The following is a 23,696-nucleotide window of genomic DNA, read 5'->3' on the forward strand; positions in this document are numbered from 1 at the left end:
AGTTATGAATTACTACTGGGAACCAATAAAACAGTCAATATCACAGAAAGGAGAAACAAAGCTATTTCAGTCCATATTACACAGAGAGATCAAGTTTTATTAGAGTAACAAGGGTACAAAAGATAGGCAGAAGAATGTTCTGAGTTCTTCTGAGTACCTGTAATATAACAAAAACTGAATGACTACTCGTTATGAAGTACATAGAGTAAGAACAGGATGCAAAGCTCTGTAAAAAAAGCATTTAGGAAGTCTTCCTCATAAATGTAATGTTTAATTTTTACTCCTGTGTATTCTGCAATTGCAAGAGATTCCATGAAGAGGTTGCATCTTACCCTTTCATGCTGAGCAGTATAGAGAGAGTTTGATACAATGGTAAGTAGCAATTAATTTAAGACTTCTGCAAACATTAGCATCTTGTCAAACATCTGAACTTAGCTTTTGCATATAAAGTGCATCTAAAAAGTGAGGTATATAGATGAAGCTGCATAGTCAATTTTACACAACGACTGTTTTTGTTTTAGTTCTGATGCTTGCTATTTCTCTTGCCTTCGTGATCATCTGTTATTGCACAGTTCATTTAGAAAAATAGAATTCATATGCAATAGCAAACAGCATAAACCCCTTAGTTTTCACATAAGCAAAAATTACTTAGTGAGAGGAAAAATAATTATAGAGCTACTAAAATAGCTAAATCAAAGACCAGATGTGAAACCCCAAATGAGCATGACAGAAGTGAAGAACCTGTATTTCTAGAGCAGTTTGACTTTAGATAAGGAATTTGTTTCCTCTGTTTATTTTCAGTGTAAGGCACACTTTGGCAACACCTAATAAAACATTTGACACAGACAAAACTGACTAGGGGCCTAGTTTTGGTATCTTTATCACTTCAGACCTGGCATGAGTAAGTGTGCAAGTACACGTACTGTTTACAAATCATAAATAATTTTGTGACTACTCTGTTAGTAAGGCAGTTCACAACTGATACTCAACACATTGGTGTATACATAAAATCATGTCAAATTGGATTGTCAATACAGTACCTTTGATATATCAAAAATATTTTTAAACTTCCTTTTAAACTATGAAAACAGACAAGTCAGTTTCACACTGATATAAGAGTAAGAATTGGGGATGCAAGTAATGCAGAATATCCTTAAAATTATAAGAAAGATAAAATCACTAAATAAGTCATGCCGCTATTGGCATATTTCTCCTTCTTGGTCCTATGTAAAATAAGATTAAGTTATTGGGACTTCCAATATTGCCTGCTGCTACAGAATCAAAACATCTCCAAATAAATTACACCTATACCATAATTTTCTGGAGACTTCAGCAAGGTCCTAAGGTCATGAAACTCAGATGATGTTGAGAGACCTTTTCTTACTGAGCCTTTAAAGCATCCCTGGTTTAAGTTAAATAGACCTTTATGGGATTCAGGATGTTTACAGAAGAGCACATTAAATGCAGACAAAGCCTTTTCAGCTTTTCACAGACTAAGAAGCAACAAATGAAATGTTATTTGTTCCAGCTCCTCTACTTTGACAGTCTAATGGAGGATTAATTTTTGTGTTAAGTTCTATCACATCTTTGACAAAATCATTGTTTCCTATAAAGTCTCCAGCAATTATGTTAATACATTCTTTTTTTGGTCCTGGATACTGTTGCTTTATCCAGATTTTCAAGCATGGAAGACTCCGGAGTGTCATTTTCTTCAACGATCCAAATGGGTGTAGGAGAATATACCCTAAATTTTCAGTAAGGTTAATCCCTGCTACAAAGAATTTTCCTGAAACAAAAATCAGAAAGTGACACATTAAATATTCTTTTAAGGAGAACAGAAAATGCTCAGTATTACATTAGCTTCAGATCTTGTTCCAGTGGAATCATTAAAATACTTAACTTCACACTCTTTCTGTATTGTTTCATATTCCTACAACTGATTCAGTAGACTGTCTCCCCTTGTTGCAACTTCATGCTGTAGTAAACAGTTACTGAGCCACACTTGGTTATCTAACCATTCCAGTTTAGCTAAATTTGTCTAACTACTTTTCCTTTGTAAATTATGTTTGTTTCTGTGAGGGTTGCTTCCAAATGCTTAGCCTTCCCCCATGATGGATGGAAACAAAGGGTGCACCACATGAGCATTTTCCTTTCCCTGAGAAGCTCACTTTTGAAGCAGCTCTCCCCTTTATCACCCTGTGCGTTCCCATCAAAAGCTAAATCAGATGTTACGAGCTGAATTTCTCTCAGATTATGCTACAAAAGCATGCTTAAGTGCTGCTATTTACTGGTGCAACTACACTCTCCACGTACTGTTTTTGTATCCATAGAATCATAAGGTTGGAAAAGACCTCCAAGATAGAGTCTAACCTTTGACCAAACATCAAACCATGACAACTAAATCACAGCACTAAGTGGCACATCCAGTTGTTTCTTGAACACTTACAGGGGTGGTGACTCCACTACCACTGTGGGCAACCCATTCCAATGTTAAACCACCTTTTCAGTGAAGAAATTCTTCCAAATATCCAACCTGAACCTGCCCTGGCACAGGCCTGAGGCCATTTCCTCTTGTCCTGTCACTTGTTGCCTGGGAGAAGAGGTTGAACCCTGGCTTGCTACAACCTCCTTTCAGGTAGTCATAGAGAGCAATAAGGTCTCCCCTCAGAGAAACCTCGTAGGGGTTTCTTTTCATAAGGCTAGCGGAATGCATTTCTCTCATCATCTGTGCTGCCTAAAGCAGCAAGCTCTGGACTTGAGGAAGCTGCGTCCTACCCACGAGATGGGTACAACAGGGCCAGTGAGCTGGTCTGTGCTGAGGGCCTCCTCTCCATGGGATCACATAAGGGATGTGGCTGCCACAATTTATATGGTCTATGCATGTACATACACTGACACACCACCACAGATGAACACTGCACTCGCCCATTGGTGGGCAGAGCACTCAGCAACCACGGGCACACAGCATGCACAAAGGGGTTATACCTCATAAGGTTACAATCACCCAATTTCCTATTTGTTTTGCACTGCTGTAAGCACCCCTTCTTTCTTCCAAGCAACTCCCTGTGCCTACCTGGACGGCCATTCCGCTTCATGTGCTCTAAATATCGGATAAGAGCACGAGTGGATGTTTTGTTTCCCCACCAGTATGGGATCGTGGGCCACAGCTCACAGTGCTCCTTCAGTTCCATGTCCTCTTCGTATGAGACTATGACCTGATGGCCCAGCTGCCACATGGTCCTCAGTGTTGGTATCACCTAAAATAAAGCATGCTCGGGTTGAAGTCAGCAACACAGCAGTGTTCCCAAAGTTTGAATACTGTTGTGTGACATTACCTTGGCACAAATTCGGTTCAGACAAAGCTTTTAAACAAGCAGCCCGGTGGGTCAGGGGCTGGATTACAAGCTGCAGGGGCAACAGGAGCCTGGTTACTTCAGCAAATTCCTCCTTTTCTCAATTCAACTATGATAATGTACATATCTGAAGGTCTTACACCTGCATAACCATCCCTGTGTCAGCCCTTGTGCACAAGCCACTGCTGAAAATTTGTTGAGAGAGGAAGACACAGACCATCCATGGACAAGGAGACAAAGCCCTACACGCAGCTGTAGGAATGCAGACACAGACACAGAAAAGCAGGAATCATTTTGGTGAATGCCCCACGTTGATGCATATTGGGCACTGTACCCCTTAAAGAAAACTGAACTGCTTAAAACTTGGTAAGACTAAATGTCAGTCTCCAAGAGCTACATTAATTCTGATTTCTTTAAGTGGAAGGTTTCTAAAATTGGGATGCTCCAGACATTTTGAATTGAGAGAGAAGAAGACTTGGGTCAGAAACCTTCTCTGACAGACAGGTGGACTGAAACAGGTCTGTTAAATTTAAGTATTTCAATATGAAATGACATTTTCCAACCCTCAGAAGTTACCATTGGAGAGAATTGAGGCCCTCTGACTAATTTAATTTGCAAAACCAACATATTTAACAGGCATTGTCTTTTCTAAGAATATTATGGTTAAAAGCTATATCTGTTGCTTATGAAAAGGAAATGGTGGCTTTTTGATGTTCCAATTAACTTATTAATTAAAATAAAAGTAAGCCAAAGTCAGTTGAAAATTATTAATGTAAATATTTGAAGAAAGCCAAGGATTGAATGAACATGGCAATCCCTCTTCATCCAAGAAAAAGAGAATGCAAGCCCCAGTTAGGTCAGAAAATACTGTAAAATTAAGGTACAAGCTACTAAAACTACAAAACTCTGTGGTTGACTGAAGCCTTTGCTTTACTCCCACTGCCTTTCTAAAGCTAGAACCTCTTAAGCAAACAAACAAATAATAAGTTGTGGAGTAAAAGCAAAAAAAAAAAGCTACTAGAAATGTGTACGTAAGCACAGGTGCATATTTTGCAAACAAAGCAGAAATGAAACTGTACATCTCTGACAAGGGATTTTTAAACCCTACTAATCCAGATCAAAGGAAGACACCTTGAATAGTTAAGGCAATTAAAATTTTAAACACAATGTAATATTGTCACGCTGTGGCCTGTGCCAGTACTACATACAGACCTCAACCTAGCAGCTGCATCATAAACACTTTGACACTTACTCTTCTATAATGACAGAGATGCAGTATTGAAAGACAATAGATAGCAGTTTATTTTAGAATAAGTGAGTAAACGCTTTGATATTTGATATTAAATCTGAATCTGTGATCCTGGAAAATCCCACAGTTGCCAAAACTGCAATGGTACCACCAGCAAAAATGGTGAGATCCGTTGTGCTGGTCACAGATCCCATACAGATAAAGTCTTCCTGCTCAAGGGAAGCACTTGGCTTGTTTTTTCTGCAGTACCACTCCTCCCTTCCCCTGGACACAATTCAGAAATGTTCTTTCTTTGGTGAAGTGATCTCAAACCATTCTTTCAACACCTTTGTTCAACAAACTATCAGCAGAAGCTCACCCCTTTTGCAGTTAATAACTCTTTTTCTGGCCATGTATCTGAAAGCAAATTTGACCATCTTCTCCAGTATCACTCTTCTCATCCACAACTTACATACTCAAATTATTTGGGGAAACAATAGAACAGTGTCACTCAGGTCTTCAGTTATTCAGCTGAGGCCTGAATATTCAGAATCCCCTAGTTTTGCTGAGAATTGTTCTATTTTAACTCTGCTATACTAAATGCTTTGAAATGGTAATATTCACTGTTACTTATACACCAGCTTCAAAGGCTGGATTTGAATCACAAACAGGGTCATCATTCTCCTGTACCACTCACATCTCCAGAGAAAACCCTCTGTTCCTGTGCATCTTTGAAATGTTAATTGTTTAACTACTAAAAGCTCCCATACCTCATAAAAAAAAAAAAAAAAAAAAAAAAGAGGGAAAAAAGAGTAAACTAAAAATCTCAACTTCTAAAATCTATCAATCAAATATTTTCTGGTTATTTAAATTAAGGCTTTTCTGGAAGTTTAGATGACTGAAAATCTGGTTGGAAGGTCAGCTCCAGGAAAAAAAAGTCAATGCCACCAGAAATGCACTGAGGGCAGAGGTGCCATTAGGAGGGACCTCAACAGGCTGACAAAAACCTCATGAAGCTCAGCAAAGAAAAATGCAAAGTCCTGCACCTGGATGGATTAACCCCACACACCAGGACAGACTGGGGACAGCTGGCTAGAAATCTGCTTTGCAGAAAAGGACCTGAAGGTTCTTGTAGACAGCAAGCTGAATGTGAGCCAGCTGTGTGCCCATGTGACAAAGGTCAACTGTAAACTGGGCTGTATTAGCAGAGGCACAGACGGCAAGTCAGGAAAAGGGGTTCTTCCCTTCTATTCAGCAGTTGTGGAACTGCATCCCAAACACTGTTTCCAGCCTGGGCTTCCCCACTACAGAAAAACTGATGTAGTGGATGAGTCCAGCAGGATGCAACCAGAGTAAGCAGAGGCTAGAGCATGACACACAAGGACAGGCTGAGGGAGCTGAGTCTGTTCAGCATGAAAAAGAGAAGACTGGACAGGTCTTACTGCTGTCTGCAAATACCTAATGGGGAGATATAGAGAAGACTCCTCAGATATGCATAGAAAAGGATGGAAGTTGGCAGACACAAGTTACAGCAAGAGAGATTCTGATCAGATAGAGAAGAAAAGCACTGTGAGAGTGGCCAAATGTTGGAACAAATGTTGTATAGAAAGATTGTGGAATCTCCATGTTTGGAGATATTCAAGAATGGACAGGACACAGCCCAACATAACTTTGAAGTTAGTCCTATTTTGCATGGTTGTGTTGGACCAGATGACCTCCAGAGGTCACTTCCAACCTAAACTATTATAAATAGCATAAAAATTCATTTATAATTATTGCTGTGAAAAGGCAGAAAATGGATTCTTTAAATTCTATAAATATAGCTTGTACTATATTTATAACACACATAACTTTCCTCTTTCCTTTTCTTTTCCTTTCTCCTTTCCTTTCCTTTCCTTTCCTTTCCTTTCCTTTCCTTTCCTTTCCTTTCCTTTCCTTTCCTTTCCTTTCCTTTCCTTTCCTTTCCTTTCCTTTCTTTCCTTTCCTTTCCTTTCCCTTTCCCTTTCCCTTTCCCCTTCCCTTTCCTCTCACACAGGACAGTGGATGACAGTTGTGTCTCTACTATTGTCCCACAACTGTTCATCAACATATATGACAGTCAAATTTAATTCCCTCTTCTGTCCTAGTTACAGGGGCCAGGACCAGTTTCTTACCGTGTGGGTACAATCAAAACTGTGTATTCTACACTCTCTATGTCATTTCTGATGGACTCCTAATAATGAGTCATTTGCAGTAGCTGCCTAGGGCACACCTAATGACTCAGCTCTGGGGAGACTCAGCCTGAAGGGTCATCTCTGCTAATGGGTCATACTGGACTGGCATAACATGCAGCTGCAACACCTAGACCATCGAAGACTCAAAAAAATATCCCATGACTCACAGAGTTAAATCACCCACTGTGAAACTCCTAGCCTGGCAGAGGTACTGGGCATTCCCACCTGAACCTGAGCATATATAATCTTGGGGTTTGGGATTTCTGGTACCACTTGTTGGATCCAGAGGAGGACCAGAACTCCAACAAGACTGCCACTGTCACTCTCGACAAGACTGCAATCATTATGTCAACAGAACTGCGACCATCACCTGGACTAACAGGTTTTCCTTCCTTTTGCTTTGTACCCAAGGGGCCCACGTGATGCTCAGCACAGGGGCCAATGAACACTGTTCTGTTCTTGTCCCAGGGTGAGGGTTATACATCTGTTTTTGTGGGTTAAACCCAGTTTTTCTCTGTATCATTGCATTTATTGTAATTTATTTTTAGTAAATTGTAACTCTGACTTATAATCTCTCTAGAGTTGGGTTCATTTCTCCCACCGGTTTACTTTTAAACCAGCACACCTTCTCACTGTGGAATGTAGGTTTCCTTTATCTCCTCAATTTTATTAGGTAAACACCTATCTCTGATGCAGTAAATGTTACCTTTCCTAGGTTAAAAACACAGTGAAAGTAAAATATATCTAAAAATTTGGAATCACAGATCTCACTATAATATATCATTCTTTAAAAAAGGAAAAAAAAAAGGATCTCATACTTACATTCCTGGGACACAGTTTACACTGGAAAATCTCTTTTATACAGGCAACAAGATGACTGTGAAGTCTCCTGGTTAATCCATCAAAATTCCTGCAGGCTAAGATAATGACTTCCTGAGGATGAGCTTCCAACCACCTTAATACTTTCCACAGAGTATCCTACAGGAGAGAGTTATGGAAACTTGTAAAGTTATCTCTGCTATGCAGGGGAAAGAGCATAAAATCAACAGAGCATTGATGGTGGAGTAGACTCACAATCACAATCATGAAAATCAGTATAGATTTCTGGAGGGGGCCATCAGACTGCCCAAAAGGGGTTCCAGAGAGATGTGCCCCAGGAAAACCTACTTTCACAGATCTGTTCCAGTTTGTGGTTCTGGCACACTAGACTTACCAGCTTTGTATTTTGATAATATCCGTGAATATCCTACTGCCTATAGGCAGGGTAGCAGTAAACCTAACTCCCCAAGCTTCTTTGGGGACAACCAACATGACGGTGGCAAACTCAAAAACAGAAAAAAGTTCTGTGCTTAAACATAACAGGACTCGTTTCCCCCCTTTGGTATGGGCAATGACAACTAAATGAAGATCACACAAAACTAGGAAGGTAGTCAGGCATTACATCTGTTTACAGGTGTGTGCCAGGCACCATGAAGTCTCAACACATGGAGGGTTCAGACTCACGAGTCTGAAACTGAAGTTTAGCCAGTTACTCTACAAATTAAAAGCTTCATTAGCTGACTGTGCCTGGCTGTACAGGTCCCAACAAATGGAAAGAAGATGTAAAGTATTCCAAGATGATAGAGCACATGCAAAGAGCAGCTCACAGCAGTTGCTTCACAGCAGCTGACAGTCATTTGATCATAGGATCCAGATTAAGTCTCTCAGTCTTTCAGTGAAATATTTCTTTAAAAAAAAAAAAGTGTTTCTGTGATTTTTATTAGGCTTTTAATGCCTTCTTCTCTTTAATAACTTTTGCCCCTACCAGGAAAACAGGATTGACCTGGGTATCGTCCTGGGACAACACAAGATAAACCCCAGAACTTCGGGCACTTGGTAGAGGCTAGACAGCGGAAAGCGGGCATGACTGGTTTGAGGATGAGGAGCTCATTGATGTTCCACTATCAAGTGCAGCTGCTGAAATTAATTTCCAGCCCTGCTGATTTTCTCTAGTTTGAAGTCCTCACATAAGGAAAACAAATAACCTACTTAGAAGACCTTGGACCAGCATTTTCAGATTATGGTGGATTTTAAATAAAAGAAACAGCACTGGTTTTATAGCCATCACAAAGGTAAGAAAAATACCTGTACAGTAACAGTTGTGTAAACCATATGCACAAAGTACAAATTCATAGATGGATCATTAGCCTTGTGGGCAATCCTGAAATCCAGGTATCTAACTCCAGCCTCAAGTTGCTCTGTCACAGTCAGGACCTGAAAGGTGAAACAGAAAACAAAGGTCCTGAGAGCTTGGAAAGGATTTGTTTCTTTAGTTTAGAAAGCTGGAAAAGGTGTACAAAGTCAGCCCTATGACATTTTTCTCGGGTCTTTTGTCTTTAAAATGTCACTCTATGCCACCAAGTTGCAGCTTTGAAGTATCTCACTCTCTGAACAAGAGGAATTAAAATTTCCCTGAAGAGTATACTGTGGGTACAGATTAGATTAATTTCAGAGCACTGCCCTTGTTGTGTTCTGAAAGCAAAAGATCCATTAACCTGTGCATAAATACATGATCACTCTTCACACAATTATTCATATGAACAACAACTGCAGGATCAGCACCTTAGAAATGCTGCATTTATTTTATTAGATCAAAGACTTTACCGTGGTTGTCTCTGCAGAGCTCACTCATCCTCAAAAGAAGGAAAAACAAAAATAGAAAAAACTAGTGGTTATTGCTCTTTTTCAAGATAAAGTTTCTTATAAAGTTTGAATTAACCTGTCAATGTCCTACAAAACAGAGGTAGTCCTCTATTTCCACTTCCCTCAAACCTCTTCCTCTGGATTTGAGGGCTGAATGGAACAGGTGAGAAAGCTGTTTCTGGGGCAACAAGTCCCAAATGTATGTGTTTTACATCTATTAAGGTTCTCTTTGAGTAAGAAAATAGAAGCAATTTAATTAAATACATTTAAACATTAATTTGTCTCAGTTCAACCTGCTATGTACAACACTACCAGGTTTCATAAAGCATACAGGACTGATATAAGCCAGAAAGGATTCAATACAAGGCATTGGTCCTGAATAACCACAATCACAGTTTTAGGGCTGAGATAGAACTTATGACACAGGGCAGGATGCTCACCCTACCTAACTTCCTGTTCTTTGGACAAGAATTTTATCTCGCCAGGCTGTGTCTGTGGTTCTGGGCTGGGAAAGGCCAACCCCACGTGCCCTAGGATTCAGATGGTGCGCTTGATCTGGCCAACAGCTCCCTCTGTGCCTTCTGGGACTACCCCAGGCTGGAACAGTTGAAGGGGTGATCCAGGCCCCTTTGCTTGGAGCATTTTGGAGATGGGAATGTGTGTGGCTGTAGGTCACATATAACCTTTCTGGCCAGTAAGAGCATCAGGTGAAATAGCTGCTGTAAATTGCCCTTTAGATGAGTCAATTTCTTTCTGTTGACAGCATGGGAAAACCAGACAAACTAGACTCTCTAATGAGTCACCTGGGTTTGGATACTGAATCAGCCAGTGTGAACATTGCCCCCTAAAGGGCAAAATTTGAAAGGAAGCCCTGGGGAGCAATGCTGCTCGGTGCTGCAGGCATTCAGAGCATGAGTGGAAGTTACACAGCCATTGCACAGGAAAAATTTGGACCTCTAGGCTGACACCCATAACAGTCAGGGCTCAAGCAGGCACCTCCTCCTAGGCACTGCGCCATCCAAGAACCTGTGGGTCCTACCATCAGTAGGGCTCCTTCACATCAGTTCTGGATACCAGTGTGTGGAGTCACCTCCTCACAAAGGTAACTGGAGCACCACAGAGGTAAGGAGTGCAGGATTGCAGCTGTGCCTCTTTCCTATCAGCAATGGGCCACTTCCCACTTGTCACACTGGTTTTGGACCAGAAATTACTATAATGATATTAGCAGATTGTTCGTCACCAGCAGTGTCACTTTGCCAGACAGAAATCCACAAATCAGGAGATATCTAAATCTTTCATTGGCCTGAGTCCCAAAGCAAAAAGCAGTTCAAGGTAAACAAGACTGTGCTAAGCAAGTGCCTTTCCACATCAGCTCATCATTGCCATTACACATACCCTGGTAGTGTCTAAGATTCCAGTTTACCAGAGCTGCGCAAACACAATAAAAACTTAAGCATATTTATTAAAACTTATCAATTTTTCAGTTTTAATTCCATAATAATGAACTACTCCTTCAATAAGAACAAAAGCAAACAGATTTTTGGCACCTCTTTGATGTCAGGAAAGTCTCTTCTTTGGAAGAATCTTCAAAATCTCTAGCTTAAATCACGATCCCCAATTTTGTCTTTAACATACATTTGTATGGAACAAAGAGATAACTACTATCTTAGTATTTGGACATTTAAAAAAATGAACTAAGCCTTACATGAGGGAACACACCTTCATTCTCTTAATCTTTATGGGAAAAAAAATTCCTTCAATGAGGGATTCTTGTGTCTCTGCTGCTGGGTGAAATACTCATGCAGTATGGATGGGGAAAACAACTGACACCTCACACAACAGTGATAGAAAAATGACAAGCATTACCTTCTGAACAAAGTACAATAGAAAAACCTCTGTTGATTACAGTAATGTTATTTATAACAACAATAAACATTTGAAAAAGAAGATGAGTTTCTAGTACCAAGTGGTCAGCTTTAAGCAACATCTTTATTTAAGTATCATCCCTGCCTCACCTACAGGTTTTTTTCCCACAAAAGATGACCAAGTATATAGGCCACCTATCTCATACCCCAGTGTGCTGGATTTAGATAGGAAGAGTTAATTTTCTTCACAGTGACTGGTATGGGACTGTTTTCTGAATTTTTGTTGGAAACAGTGTTGATTACATGGAGATATTTTCCTTATTGCTGAGCAGCACTTACACAGAGCCAAGATCTTTTCTGTCTCTCCCTCCAGCAGTAAGCAGGCTGAGGGTGCACAGGGAGTTGGAAGGGGACACAGCCGAGGACAGCTGACCTCAACTGACCAGAGGGATATCCCAGACATATGGAGTCATGCTCAACATATAAAGCTGGGGGAGGAAGAAGGGGAACATTCAGAGTGGTGGCATTTGTCATCCCAGGTCACCATCACACGTGATGGAGCCCAACTTTCCTGGAAATGGTTGAACATCTGCCTGTCCATGGGAAGTGGTGAATTAATTCTTTGTTTTGCTTTGCTTGCATGTATGGCTTTTGCTTTACCTATTAAACCATCTTTATCTCAACCCAGGAGTTTTCTCACTTTTACCCCTCCAGTTCCCTCCCCTATCCCATGTGGGGGCAGTGAGAAGCAGATGTGTGAGGCTGAGTTGCTGTTTGGGGTTAAATCACAACACCCAAGAACAGCATCTGAGGAGAGCTCAGATTTCTGGGCAGCAGGCTATTCTGTCATTGTACGTGGCGGAGCTTGGCCACTCTCAGCCCTGCAGCACAAGCTTCAACTTTGCTGAGACATGAAGAGAATGCTAAATGACATTTACCTGTGTGATAGACCACTTCATGATAATGGGGCGCACAATGCAGGGCATACATTTGTTTAAAAACTTCACCACCTTGGATTCATTGCCACTAACAGCAGATCTTTTATCCAAACAGTAGGTCATAGTGTCATGACTCCCTGTAGAATACAAAAATAGATGTACAGAAAATCTCATTTCTTAACTACTCAAGACCACATTCCATGGTTATATTGTGTGTGTATACATGATACACCACCCCATTTGTAAATCACACACTTATATTGTCTGACAGCCTATGTAGTTATGGCAAAAAGGTGGGGTCTTTTACAGAGGTTGCTCACCTGACATTAATAAGCTTAGTGTGAAATCCTTGTGAAGGCATCAAGACTTTCCAAGAAAATAGTCCCCATCTAAACTACACATCATTGTTTGCCCAAAACCACAATAAAATGGCCTGTTTCAAATAGCATCTTTCACTGAAATAATAATCTTGATGTGAAAACCCACTTCTATTTTTTTTCAGGGAATAGCTGAAGGCTGAATTTATCTAGAATTTGTCCTGTTTTCAGAGCTGTCCAAATGCAGGATTTCATTCTCCAATCCCATCATCTCTGCACAGGAAAATATGACTGAAAGCAGAAATTCATCTCCTTACACTTTTGACTGGACCAACTCCTAACTTGGCACTTTAAACATTTATATCTTAAATATCTGGTAAACAAGCCCTCCTGACCTAAACCCTCAATACCCTACAAAACCAACATAAGAGGTGGGTGCTTGAAGGTTTCAGAGGGAAGTTCAAGCATAAGTTTATGCGTGATAAATGAAAAAAAATCCATTTTCTATGCACTTCAAAAATTACCCGACTCTTTCCAGCACAGGGAAGTACACAGGGGCAGCCTAAGCAACAGAGCCAAGTACAGCCTGCCCAAATATTTGATTTCTTTGAAGTCTTAATAAATCTGACACATCTCTTGCATCATATTTAGATGAAACTATTACAACTCACAACTTCTTCAGGAAACCAGTGATTTTGCTAGCTTTTTCTATTCTTTCAGTGTTACAAAGCATCAAAAAGAAAAGCTAACAATTCAGTCAAGTGACTTGTGTGAATCTTTACAGAATGTCTACAAATGCATATTATTTGAGATTTGAAGTCTGGTTTCAAACAAATTGGTTACTGTTGCTAGGAACTGCCTTTTTGAATGGTCTGTCTGACTGGTGCCAACGGCAGTATTTCTAGTAGCCAAAGAAAAAAGGACAAGATTGGTTTTGAATTCTTTTAAACTGTCAAGAATAGTTTAATGTCTTACTCTATTTTTTCACCTTTTAAAATCCATTTTCCATCTATTTTCCTGCTTGAGACACTCAAACCAACCTCATTGCAGATGGAAGACCGATATTGTGGGCATGTAATCAAAAAAGTATGTCTTAGAACAGTAAGAGTCATTAAACACCCATGGACCAAATCCAAGTCTGAGAGAAGTGAGTAGGATTCCATCGATGGGCGTTGCATCCACTGATGCCAACCAGCAAAAGGATAGTAATCTTTTACTTAGGATTCTTCTTGTGATGTCAGTGAGTTACAGTAATGAAAGGAAGATGGATATATCCATGACACAACAAATATGATGCAAAGATAGTGAGCTAGCACCAAGCCAGGTAGCTTCAGAGCTTGAATCAACACCTCCCCAGAGGAACTGTGCTGGATCTGGTGCAAGCACAACACTAATTACTGAGATTTGCCTCTGCCTCCTCATCATGCTTTCAGAATGCACTCTGTCACATTCATGTTTCTTGCATGACTTCTGTGACATAAACTTCCACTTCCAAAGCGTGTTTCCCCCAGTTATTGCTCCCTTCAAAAACCTGCCAGAGCTGTCTTGACCTGGTTGGTCTTGACCTGTTTTTGTTCTGACTTGGGCTAGATCAGTTTTGTAGGTCAGCTGGACAGCCACTAAAATATTCCAAGCTAATAGCCTTCAGTGCTCTGTAAAAGTCCTCCAATGTTTGCTGCAATGGGCTTGCCTTCAACTATTCTTTTCTTCGTGCCTGTTCTCCCTGCAGGCATACTCACAAGAACAACAAACATTTGCAAGAATAACAAGGTCACCATTAGGAGGAGAGCCAGAAAGTCAAAAGCACACATCAGCAGGTTCTCCACTTTCTACAATGTCCAAGAAACACCACCGTGAAAGCCTTTTAGAAACAACATGATTCCTTCTCCCCAAAAACAAAACCCCACCAAGCATGCTACTGACTGTTTGAAGGATTTTTGCAAGATGAACAAAAAGAAAAACAGAAAATAGGAGGTTAATACTTTCTTTCTTCTTTCCAAAGACAGATACATATTTTCTTCTTTTGATGGTTAAATAAGAAATTCTAGGGTTTTTTTAATAACATCTATCCTGGGTCCCGTTATATAGGCTTTATCCTAAACAGAGGTGTGCTTATTCTCACATTCTGTAGCTAACATTAACTCAAATTACATATCTAAGAAGTCACCTTGAGATAAGTTTATAGGTTTAAATTTTAATGGAAACAAACCCAAAACACTACAGTTTTGGAGTCCTCCCAGGGCTCCACTCACTGAAGACTAGACTTCACACTGTTTCTCAATATATGTCTTTCCTAAAATTAACCTATGATTCTGTAGCCTACACAAAACATTAATCTACACACTGTGCTGCTTTCTGCCCAAACTACCTGTCACATCTACAGATACGAGAGAAAACATGGGCTAGACATTTCTTTTGTACCATTTTTGATGTGGAGGCACAGGGAGAGCTCACAGCCCTCCAGTGCCTCCCCATGTTCCCAAGTTACTGTTATACTGTAACTTCTTTGACAGAACGAGGGGGAAAAAATATCAAGGTAGCAGGAAGAAGCAACATTATGACCAAAGAAAAGCTAATGATACACAGGTGTCACTTAGCTGCATCTACCCCTGGTAGGATAAATGCAGTTTTTGCAAGCAGGATCATGTAGCCCAGTCTACATAAATAAAAACATGTTAATTAAAAGTCTCAATTCTCCTTTTTCCATACCTCCACAGCCTCTTTTAAACAGTACAAAGAAACAAATAATAAGGTAAAATGTTATTTCTCTCCTTTTGGAACCATTTCATTATACAGGAAGTGGCAAGAATTAATTAGGAAAATTTCATCATTGCCCAGATAAGCAAATGCTTCGATTATTAATACTGATCTGGCAAGATGATGCAGAGGGATTGAAAAAAAGTGCCTCTTTTTTTCCTTTTTTCCCTCTTCTCTCTGAGAAACCCCAAACATTAACAGACCAAAATTATTCACACAGGCCCTTCCCCAAGCCCTTCTCCCACACGTTGACCCAAATTGTAAACACAGCCATCATAAAATGGGACAAACAGGATATTCCAATGCTTAAATGACAAGCTAACAAAACAGTGGAGAGTAAAAGTTAATCTTTACCTGGAAGAGCTAAGTTGTAGAGGGGAATATCCCAGAGCTCCTCTGGTAATCGCGACATCCATTGGCCATTTTCACGGCACATGTGAATGAAGGTCTGCAAAGGCATTTTGCATTAGTGCCTGCTCTGGGACTTCATAGGGTTTTCTGGGAAAAGAAAAACAAACCATTCTGTATACTGTGCTTGAATTAATGACATTTCCCCTGTGCAGAATGGATTTATAGATGCAATAAAATGTCAACTTTTCTCTCAGGTAGTTGCAGCAAAACATCAAGAGTTTCTCAGCCACAACGTAGGCTTCTTTTGATGACATTGTCTCTCACACAATCCCAAGGGACGGCTCCATCTTCAGGTTTGTAAACTTACCAAGTGAAAAAAAAAAACAGAGCCAAGACAAATATATGCAGTTTCATTGGTATGAAGAAATTACTGTCTACACTAGCTATTGTGAAATCACAAGGAGTAACCTACCTCCAGAGTGAAACTATGTCCATTCCTTTACCCTTTGCAGTCCCAGGCGCATGGCAAGGGCACTGATGGCAGGGCTGGGACAGGAGCTGGGTCTGCTGCCCTCAGGTCCCTGGAGAATACTTACCTTAAAGGATCAAATCGGGTGTCACAACAGTACTGCCATGAAATCCTTTACAAAGATGTTAGGACACTCTATTTGCAGGTCGTGCTAGCTTCTGGGGTCAAAGAGGAAAACCTTCATCTTCTTAGCTCTTGATCTGTTCTTATCACCCCTATGAGTCTATGATCATAAGTACTTCAGTTTGCTCAGATCTTCCTGAAAATTACTCTGGAACTGTTCTTCTTGGATACAGGCCTCTCTGGGATCTTCTGTAAAATTTGCAGTGGTCATGCAGGAGTGCCAGTGGATGAAATCCAGATGAGAAATTATGGCATCACCAGTGCCTACTAGAGTTATTCTGTTCATTTTTCAATTTATGATTTCCTGGATGATGCAGAACATGAAGATAACCTCTCCATGTCTTTTTTTCATTTTTTCTAGGATGTTCCTGAAGTTTAAGTAGTGGTTTGGGGATCAGAGCCTTCCTTCTTCTCACTGCTTTTAAGGCTTTAGCTATTTTTCCACAGCTAGTGTGATGGTTTCTTTTAGATCATGGCATAGCGATTACCTTCATTAATACCACACCTTTCTTTTTAATCCTTTTTAAAAAAGCTGTGCCTGTGAATGATTCCTTCTTGTCTTCTACAGTAATGGCAGTCAGATATGTAATTGTGCAGCTTTTGTACTCTGCAAACACCTTCACTAGTCCTTGATTCCTTTTGCTGCATCTTAGCACATTCATTCAAGATTGCTTCTCCCCAAAGTGTTCTTCAGGTTACTTTGAGGGGGTGGTTGGTTTTTCTGAATATACAGGTGAGCCGTACTGCTTATATGAAGAGCATTTCCTTAAACATGGTGCAATGGATTTTTTTTTTTGGCAGTCACATAGGGTCATCTGAAAAGCAACTTTAGGAATTGCATTCCTAAATTTTATGTCCATACCACATGTAACAGATAAAATCTGCTTTTAGATGTGCCAATGATTTTCCTGCCTAGCCTGCCTTGCTGTGCCTTTGGTGTGACTTTGACTGGGTCTCTCTGAGTACAGTCACCCCAGTTTAGATTAGAATGGGACTATGTGGGATGAAGGAAATACCTGGCACCCCTGGCACAGTGACACACGCTGCACGTGTCCAGTGTGTAATCCGGAATTTTCCTCCTAGTGAAGAGCAGCTGCCTCTGAGGTTATCCATACACACAAGGCCTTTGCATAAGCAGGAACAAAAGTGGTTTAAACCCTCTCTTGCTTCCTTTGTCTCCTTATTTTAAAAAACAGGTATTTGATGGGTCTAGGGCAAAGTCAAGTGGAAAAATGCCCATAGATTTATTTTGGGAAAAAAAAAAAGTACAGATCCTTTTTGTCCTGCATAAGCAAATGGTCTCTATATGGCACATCTGCTAGTCTTATTCTTGGAAAGACATTCAGATCTCAGGCAGGTCAACTCATCCATGGCTCTGTGATTTAACATGATGAACTGCCTCCTGCAGACCCCTTGTTCAGACAACATATGTCTGCAGCTAATTTTGCCACCTTTTGCTGTGTTTCATACTTTCTCAGACTGCGCACCACTGCCCACCCATGGCTGGGTCTAGTCTCCCACTCTAGTCTCTGTATCACGTAGCATCAGCGTCGGCAGGGGCTTCAGGTGCTTAAAACGGCATTGGTGTTCAGCAGTTGCAAATGACTGGATGGTGTCTATCCTTCTCCAGCTCTGAAGCTGACAGGAGCTGTGAGGCTGCAACACTCCAGCATATGGCAGTACTTATGCAAGTTCTGAATGCCGACTAGAAACTTAACTATAAGCTCTGGTTCTCCTCTCTTGCTTGTGATCTGCAGCCCCCTTTCCAAAGACTTTGGGACTGCCTAATTCTCTAAGGTTCCCCAAGGCCATCCACACCTCCCCAGAGCAGGCACACAGCCCCCCAGGGAGCAGTAAGACCCATAAGCCCCATTTGGCAGTCACACCTTGCCCCAACATAAGCTCTTTTGCACTGACAGTACTCCTAGCACGCGACCGAGGGTGCAGTTTTACATGCTACCATCCTCTCTTCCCATGGTGTGCTCTCACTGTCTTGCTTGGGTTAATGCAGGCACAGTCCCACCGCTAACAGGAAAAGGTGGTTTTCTGTCATGTTAGTCCCTTTCACCAGTTTACCACTGACTCAGGACAGCCCAGCACTGGCCCATGCTGAAGAAGTCCCTGCGGAGGCATTAAGCCTTGCAGTTGGCTTTGACAGGCTGTACAACAGGTCCACTGGCATTGCCCAGCCAAAACCCACAGGCAGCAGGTTCTCAGCCTGACACAAGCTGCCATCAACGCCCAGCCTCAGCAGGACCAGGACACTTCACAAGGAGTGTCCTGCTGGGCCTGGAGAAAGTAAGCAGAGAGCAGAAACATCAAGATCAAGACATGCTGTGGCCCTGCAAACACAGACATGTGAGAGATCAACATCTCATCCTCTCCTTTCTTCGACCTCCTTCCACAGCACCTGAGGCTGGAGATGGCAGCCACCAGCAGTGCAGGAACTGCACCCTGACCATCTGCTAATCAAGTCCTGCACAAAAGTGACTGGACCAGATTTTTGCTTGATCCTCTGCACAGTGCAAAGCTCTAGCTGTTCACACTGTCACCTCTAAACTCAGCTGCTGACTTGTGCTTGACATGTGATATAACCTTTAAGGGTACAGCCAAGGCCTTCCTGGAAGAATGAAACTGCAGCCATCAGCTATTGCCTCTAATGACTAAATCCTAAACTTCACAAAGGAGAACTGTGTCTTTATTCCCTCTTCTAGATAGGCAAGCCACGCTACACATGCTGCTGTGATTAACTACTGTGCTGGGTTTGCATGACAAGGTTTTGGCAGTGGGGGTCTACAGAAGTAGTTTGCAGGAGAAGTTGACAGAAACTTTCCCCACGTCCAGCAGACCCAATGCCAGATGGCTCCAAGGTGGACCCACTGCTAACCAAGAGTAAGTGGTCAGCGTGGTGGTAGTGCCTTTGGGATAACGGATTTAAGAAGGGAAAAACGTTGCTGTGCAACAGCAACCGCAGCCAGAAAGAGAGTGAGAATATGTGAGAAAGGCAAGTCTGCAGATGCCAAGATCAGTGAAGAAGGAAGGGCATGAGGTGCTCCAGGCACCAGAACAGAGATTCACCTTTAGTCTGTGTAAGGCCCCACAGTGGAGCTGGTGAATGCCCAAAGGAGGCTGTGACCCCATGGGAAGCCCATGCTGGGGCAGGCTCCTGGTAGGAACTGTGGTCCAGTGGAGAGAGGACCCCACACTGCAGTAGGTTTGCTGGCAGGACTTGTGACCCTGCAGAAGGGACCCACACTGGAGCTCATGACCATGAAGAACTGCCACTCATGGGAAGGACTAATATTGAAGTTTGCAGGGAAGAGTGTGAGCAGTCCTCCCCCGGATGAGGAAGGAGTGGCAGAGACAATATGTGAACTGTCCCCAGACCCCGTTCCCCGCCCCCCTGCGCCACTGCAGGGGGCAAAGGTAGAGAAAATCAGGAGTGAAGTTGAGCCCAGGGAGAGTGAAGGGGTGGAGGGAAGGTGTTCTAAGATTTGCTTTTTATTTCTCATTACCCTACTCTGATTTGATTGGTAATAAATTCAATAACTTCCCCAAGTCGAGTCTGTTCTGTCTGTTATGATAACTGGGGAGTGATCTCTCCCTGTCCTTATCTCGACCCATGAGCCTTTCCTTATATTCTCTCCCTTGTCTTGCTGAGGAGGGGAGTGATAGAGAGACTGTGGTGGGCACCTGGCTTCCAGCCAGGATCCACCCACTCTAACTACCCTCCCTCCCCTTGTTCAGGCCAGGTTTCTGACCTCCTGGGTGTTCTGCATGCAGGTAGCAATTACGTTTTGAGGACTGTAGCGGGACACATGTAATAAACAAGCAATAAAACATTCAAAGGTGCAAAGCCGCTAGAGATCACCATCCTCCAGCCTCGGGATACCGAGACCATTGGGCTGATTCGCTCTCCCCCTGGCTTTGCCCCGCCGGAGTGTGCCTTGCACGCACAGCCCCGCTGGCCCGGAGCGCTGGGCCACGGCCAAACCCCACGCGTTTCCGGGAGAGACATATAATTAATGAACAATTGACGATGACATCAATAAAACATTTGCTGCAGCCGACCCAGAAGCTAAAAAAACCTCACGGGAATCACAGCAAGCGCTGTGACAAGAGCTATCCGAATAGCCACGGCGAGGAGGGCGCCGCCAGCCCCGCCGGGCACAGGGGTACCACAGGCATCAGGGACACCGCCACCCCCGCCCCGCGCTGCCCTCGCCTCCCGGGCCCTCCGAGGAGCCGGATGCCACCCTCCCCTCTGCTTCGCACTTGTTTTACTCACTCCGAGGGGCGATTCCGTTTCCATCCCGGCTCTCCGGGAAGACGTGCGCTCCCTAGCTCGCCCGGGGCCCCGCACTGCCCGCTCCGGGGCGGGACGGGGCTGCCCCGCCCGGGTCAAGTGACCGCAGGTTTGAGGAAGGTGAAGGAGGGACGGGAGGGATTAGGAAGAGGAGGGGAGGTGGTTCTGGTGAAGTGGCGCTGCCCGAAGCGCAGAGGTGAGCCGCTCAGTGGACTGAAGGGACATGATTCCGGGAGGAGCCTGCGGGCAGGGACAGGCGGGGGAAGCGCCAAGTAGCAGTGTGTGCCATGCTTCTGCTGCATTTGAAATCTATTAATGCAAGAAAGCTTAAAATAAATACTTATAAACATATACATAGATAAAAAGTACCTTAATTTCCTGTTCTGTCCAACAAAGCTTGTCAGGCCCTCATCTGTGGTGAAATTCACTCATGAGGGCACCTCGCAGAAACCTTGGCAAGCTCTTCAAAAAGCTTTTCTGTGTAAGGAGAAAGGAGATAATTGAGTGAATGGCATGTAGAGGCAAACATACAAATCCTCGGTGCAGTTTTGGAAGCAGGGTGCCTTCTCAGCCTTCCCAGAGAGAGAGAGATAGCCTATTTCATCTCCCTTTTCCAAAAACACACTAAAATACAGAGTTCCCTGATTAAAGAATGGCAAGCTGAAACTCCAATGGAAAGAATGGGTAGAGAAGAGCAATTCCCCTTTCTCCACAGGGCAGCATTCCTAGAGGGTCACCTACAATGGAACTGGGGTCTGACTGCTCTGGGATCATGCCGTGTTCAGGACTAATAAAACTTCAGGCTGTTGCAGTGTTGTGCTTCTTCACGCAAGGATGTATTTTCCAGATACGCCTTTTTCACTATCTCATTTTTGCATGAGGCAGAGCAGCATGTATGTACAGAGCAAAACTCGCTGTGTCACCAATAGCAGCCAGATCAGGTTAACGTTCAGCTAACCGAGTGATTCCCACTGATGAGTCCTAGGATGGCAGGGCTGCATGGGCTTCAGAGTGATGCCACAGTTCAGGCTGCTGTTTATATATCAGTTCTTACAGAGTATCACAAAGCTAGGTGGATTAGATGCAAAATAGATGTGCAGCAGTTCATAAAGCTAGGCACGAAAAGGGCAAAATGTCAGAAGGTATGAAGGAGAGCAAAGGAGAAGGTAAGAAAGAAAAGATGCTGTTTGATGGCTGTGTGGTTTTACACCACCATGATAGAAAGCAGATGAGAACAGTTACAGAGAAGTATTACTGTGCTCTTCATGAAATTAAATAAATGGGAAACTATCTCAAACAGAAAAAGCTAGGAGGACAAATCAGACAAAATCAACTTTAATTATTTGTTTACTTAGGAAGTTAAGACTATGGAGGTGTGATAAAAAGCAGTCAGCCAGCCTCTGGATACTGCCACGGTGAAAAAGTACAGCCAGAGATGGTTCTGGTCTTGTGAAACAAACCTGTGTGAAGTTGTTGGGACTAATGGGCAAAACATGGAAAGAAAAAATTAAAATCTATTTTGGTGTGGATTTGAAATGAGTAACAGAGAACTCAAAAGGAACCCTGAAACTGAAATCCCATGTTTTATTCTGTACAACAGGACTTTACTCCCTAGTAATGTGAAAAGTCTGCTGAATGATGTGATCTTGCAGGTCTTACCTCAACAGAAATACCCTATCAGGAAATCTCAAGCCCTGTCCAAACCCTTCTAATACCCAGCCTTTCAAATCTGAGTTTGGGTCTCATTTCTTCTTTGTTTGCACTGGAATTACTAGAGATCCCAAGAGAGTTGCTCTTAGTTTAGTTCTGTGATCACAATCTCTCAGGAGGGATTTAGGAAGCCCATAAACCAAGGAATGACATGAAATTAATGATTAAAGGAAATAAATTATTAAAGCCCTGGATAAGCATGTCTCCTGAGAAGCAGTCAAGGCGAGGATAACCTTTTCCAGTATTTGCAGAAATACTAATAAACAGCTTTCAAGATGAGGAAGCAGGGACATGAAAAAGCCCGAGATTTACCCTCCTCACAAAATAAATGTCTACATTAAAAAGGCAGAGTGGAGTTCAAAAGACAAAGAAGGAAGAGCTTACCCAAAAGGAGCTTATCAGGTTTTGAAGCATTCAGTACTGAAGAGGTTTGAGGCTGGTAGCAACTGAGAGAGACCAAGTAGGCAGATACAGAAGCCTCAGTGTGGGCATTGATGGAAAAGCAGGTCTGATTTATAGCTGTGGATCAGAGTGAAATTTCTGGTTTGTTAGTCACAGTGACAGCAGTCATAGAGCCTTAAACTGGACTTTATACATTTAAACACTTTGGCATACCAAAACACAATGCTCTCAGTATGAGAGAATCAACTCATTTCCAGATGACGTAGAGGTTTATGAGAATTTTTGAAAATTTACAATTATTTTGGATGTTGCATGAGATTTCTGTGTTCCATCCCAGTATTTTATTTTTTAATATGGTGCACCTTTAGTCTATGCTGTAATGTACAGAAATACCATTAAGCATTTAAACAACCTTAACTAAATTCCCTGGATTTTGGGTGTTTGTTCTGAGGATGTTTGCAACACCCTGGCAATATGTGTGTTTGCTCCTGCCCTGACTTACTGATAAGTCCTCTCAACCTTCACCTAATTTCTGTCTTTGGGAACAAGCAGGCAGCTCAGTCTCTGAGAGGAGGTTGTATACCTGGTGGTAGCAGCCACAATGGCTCCTAAGGGTGGGGGAATTTTTAAGGAGGTAGCCTGCAGCACCAACGAGGTCACTCTGGCCAATAAAAAGACCTGGGAAGAAAAATGCAGCCTAGACCTGCTGGTAGCTTGAAACTGGTTCCCTGTGTTTGGTTCTAGAGTTATGAGACCAATACTCCAAGCTTACAATGCTGTGAGCAGGATGCAATGAGGATGGGGAGGCACACTCAGGAGCCCTCCTTTGCACCTGGTCCTTGTGCTTGGGGCTGCCTGTCAGCAAGGTGCTTCTGGCAACCTGGCACCTGCTGGCAGGAAACCTGAGGCAGAAGGATTTAGG

General features: G+C 42.4%; 1 protein-coding gene and 1 long non-coding RNA gene across 2 annotated transcripts; one reads left to right on the forward strand and one right to left on the reverse strand.

The window, feature by feature from the left end:
• Positions 1 to 76: 76 nt before the first annotated feature.
• Positions 77 to 20,838, reverse strand: PLCXD1 (phosphatidylinositol specific phospholipase C X domain containing 1). Its single transcript, XM_027674802.1, has 7 exons — positions 20,645 to 20,838; positions 15,708 to 15,851; positions 12,280 to 12,416; positions 8,919 to 9,047; positions 7,617 to 7,772; positions 3,074 to 3,257; positions 77 to 1,786 (listed from the first exon to the last, which is right to left on the reverse strand). The coding sequence occupies exons 2-7, from the start codon at positions 15,811 to 15,813 to the stop codon at positions 1,494 to 1,496; spliced, it is 1,005 nt and encodes a 334-aa protein (XP_027530603.1). The 5' UTR covers positions 15,814 to 15,851; positions 20,645 to 20,838; the 3' UTR covers positions 77 to 1,493.
• LOC113963563 lies at positions 269 to 7,239 on the forward strand. Its single transcript, XR_003532859.1, has 3 exons — positions 269 to 372; positions 1,675 to 1,755; positions 6,708 to 7,239. It is a non-coding gene; the product is annotated as an uncharacterized LOC113963563 (long non-coding RNA).
• Positions 20,839 to 23,696: the final 2,858 nt, after the last annotated feature.

Source organism: Neopelma chrysocephalum, unplaced genomic scaffold (assembly GCF_003984885.1).
Source record: "Neopelma chrysocephalum unplaced genomic scaffold, ASM398488v2 Primary Assembly neopelma1_25, whole genome shotgun sequence".
NCBI classification, from domain to species: Eukaryota; Metazoa; Chordata; class Aves; order Passeriformes; family Pipridae; genus Neopelma; species Neopelma chrysocephalum.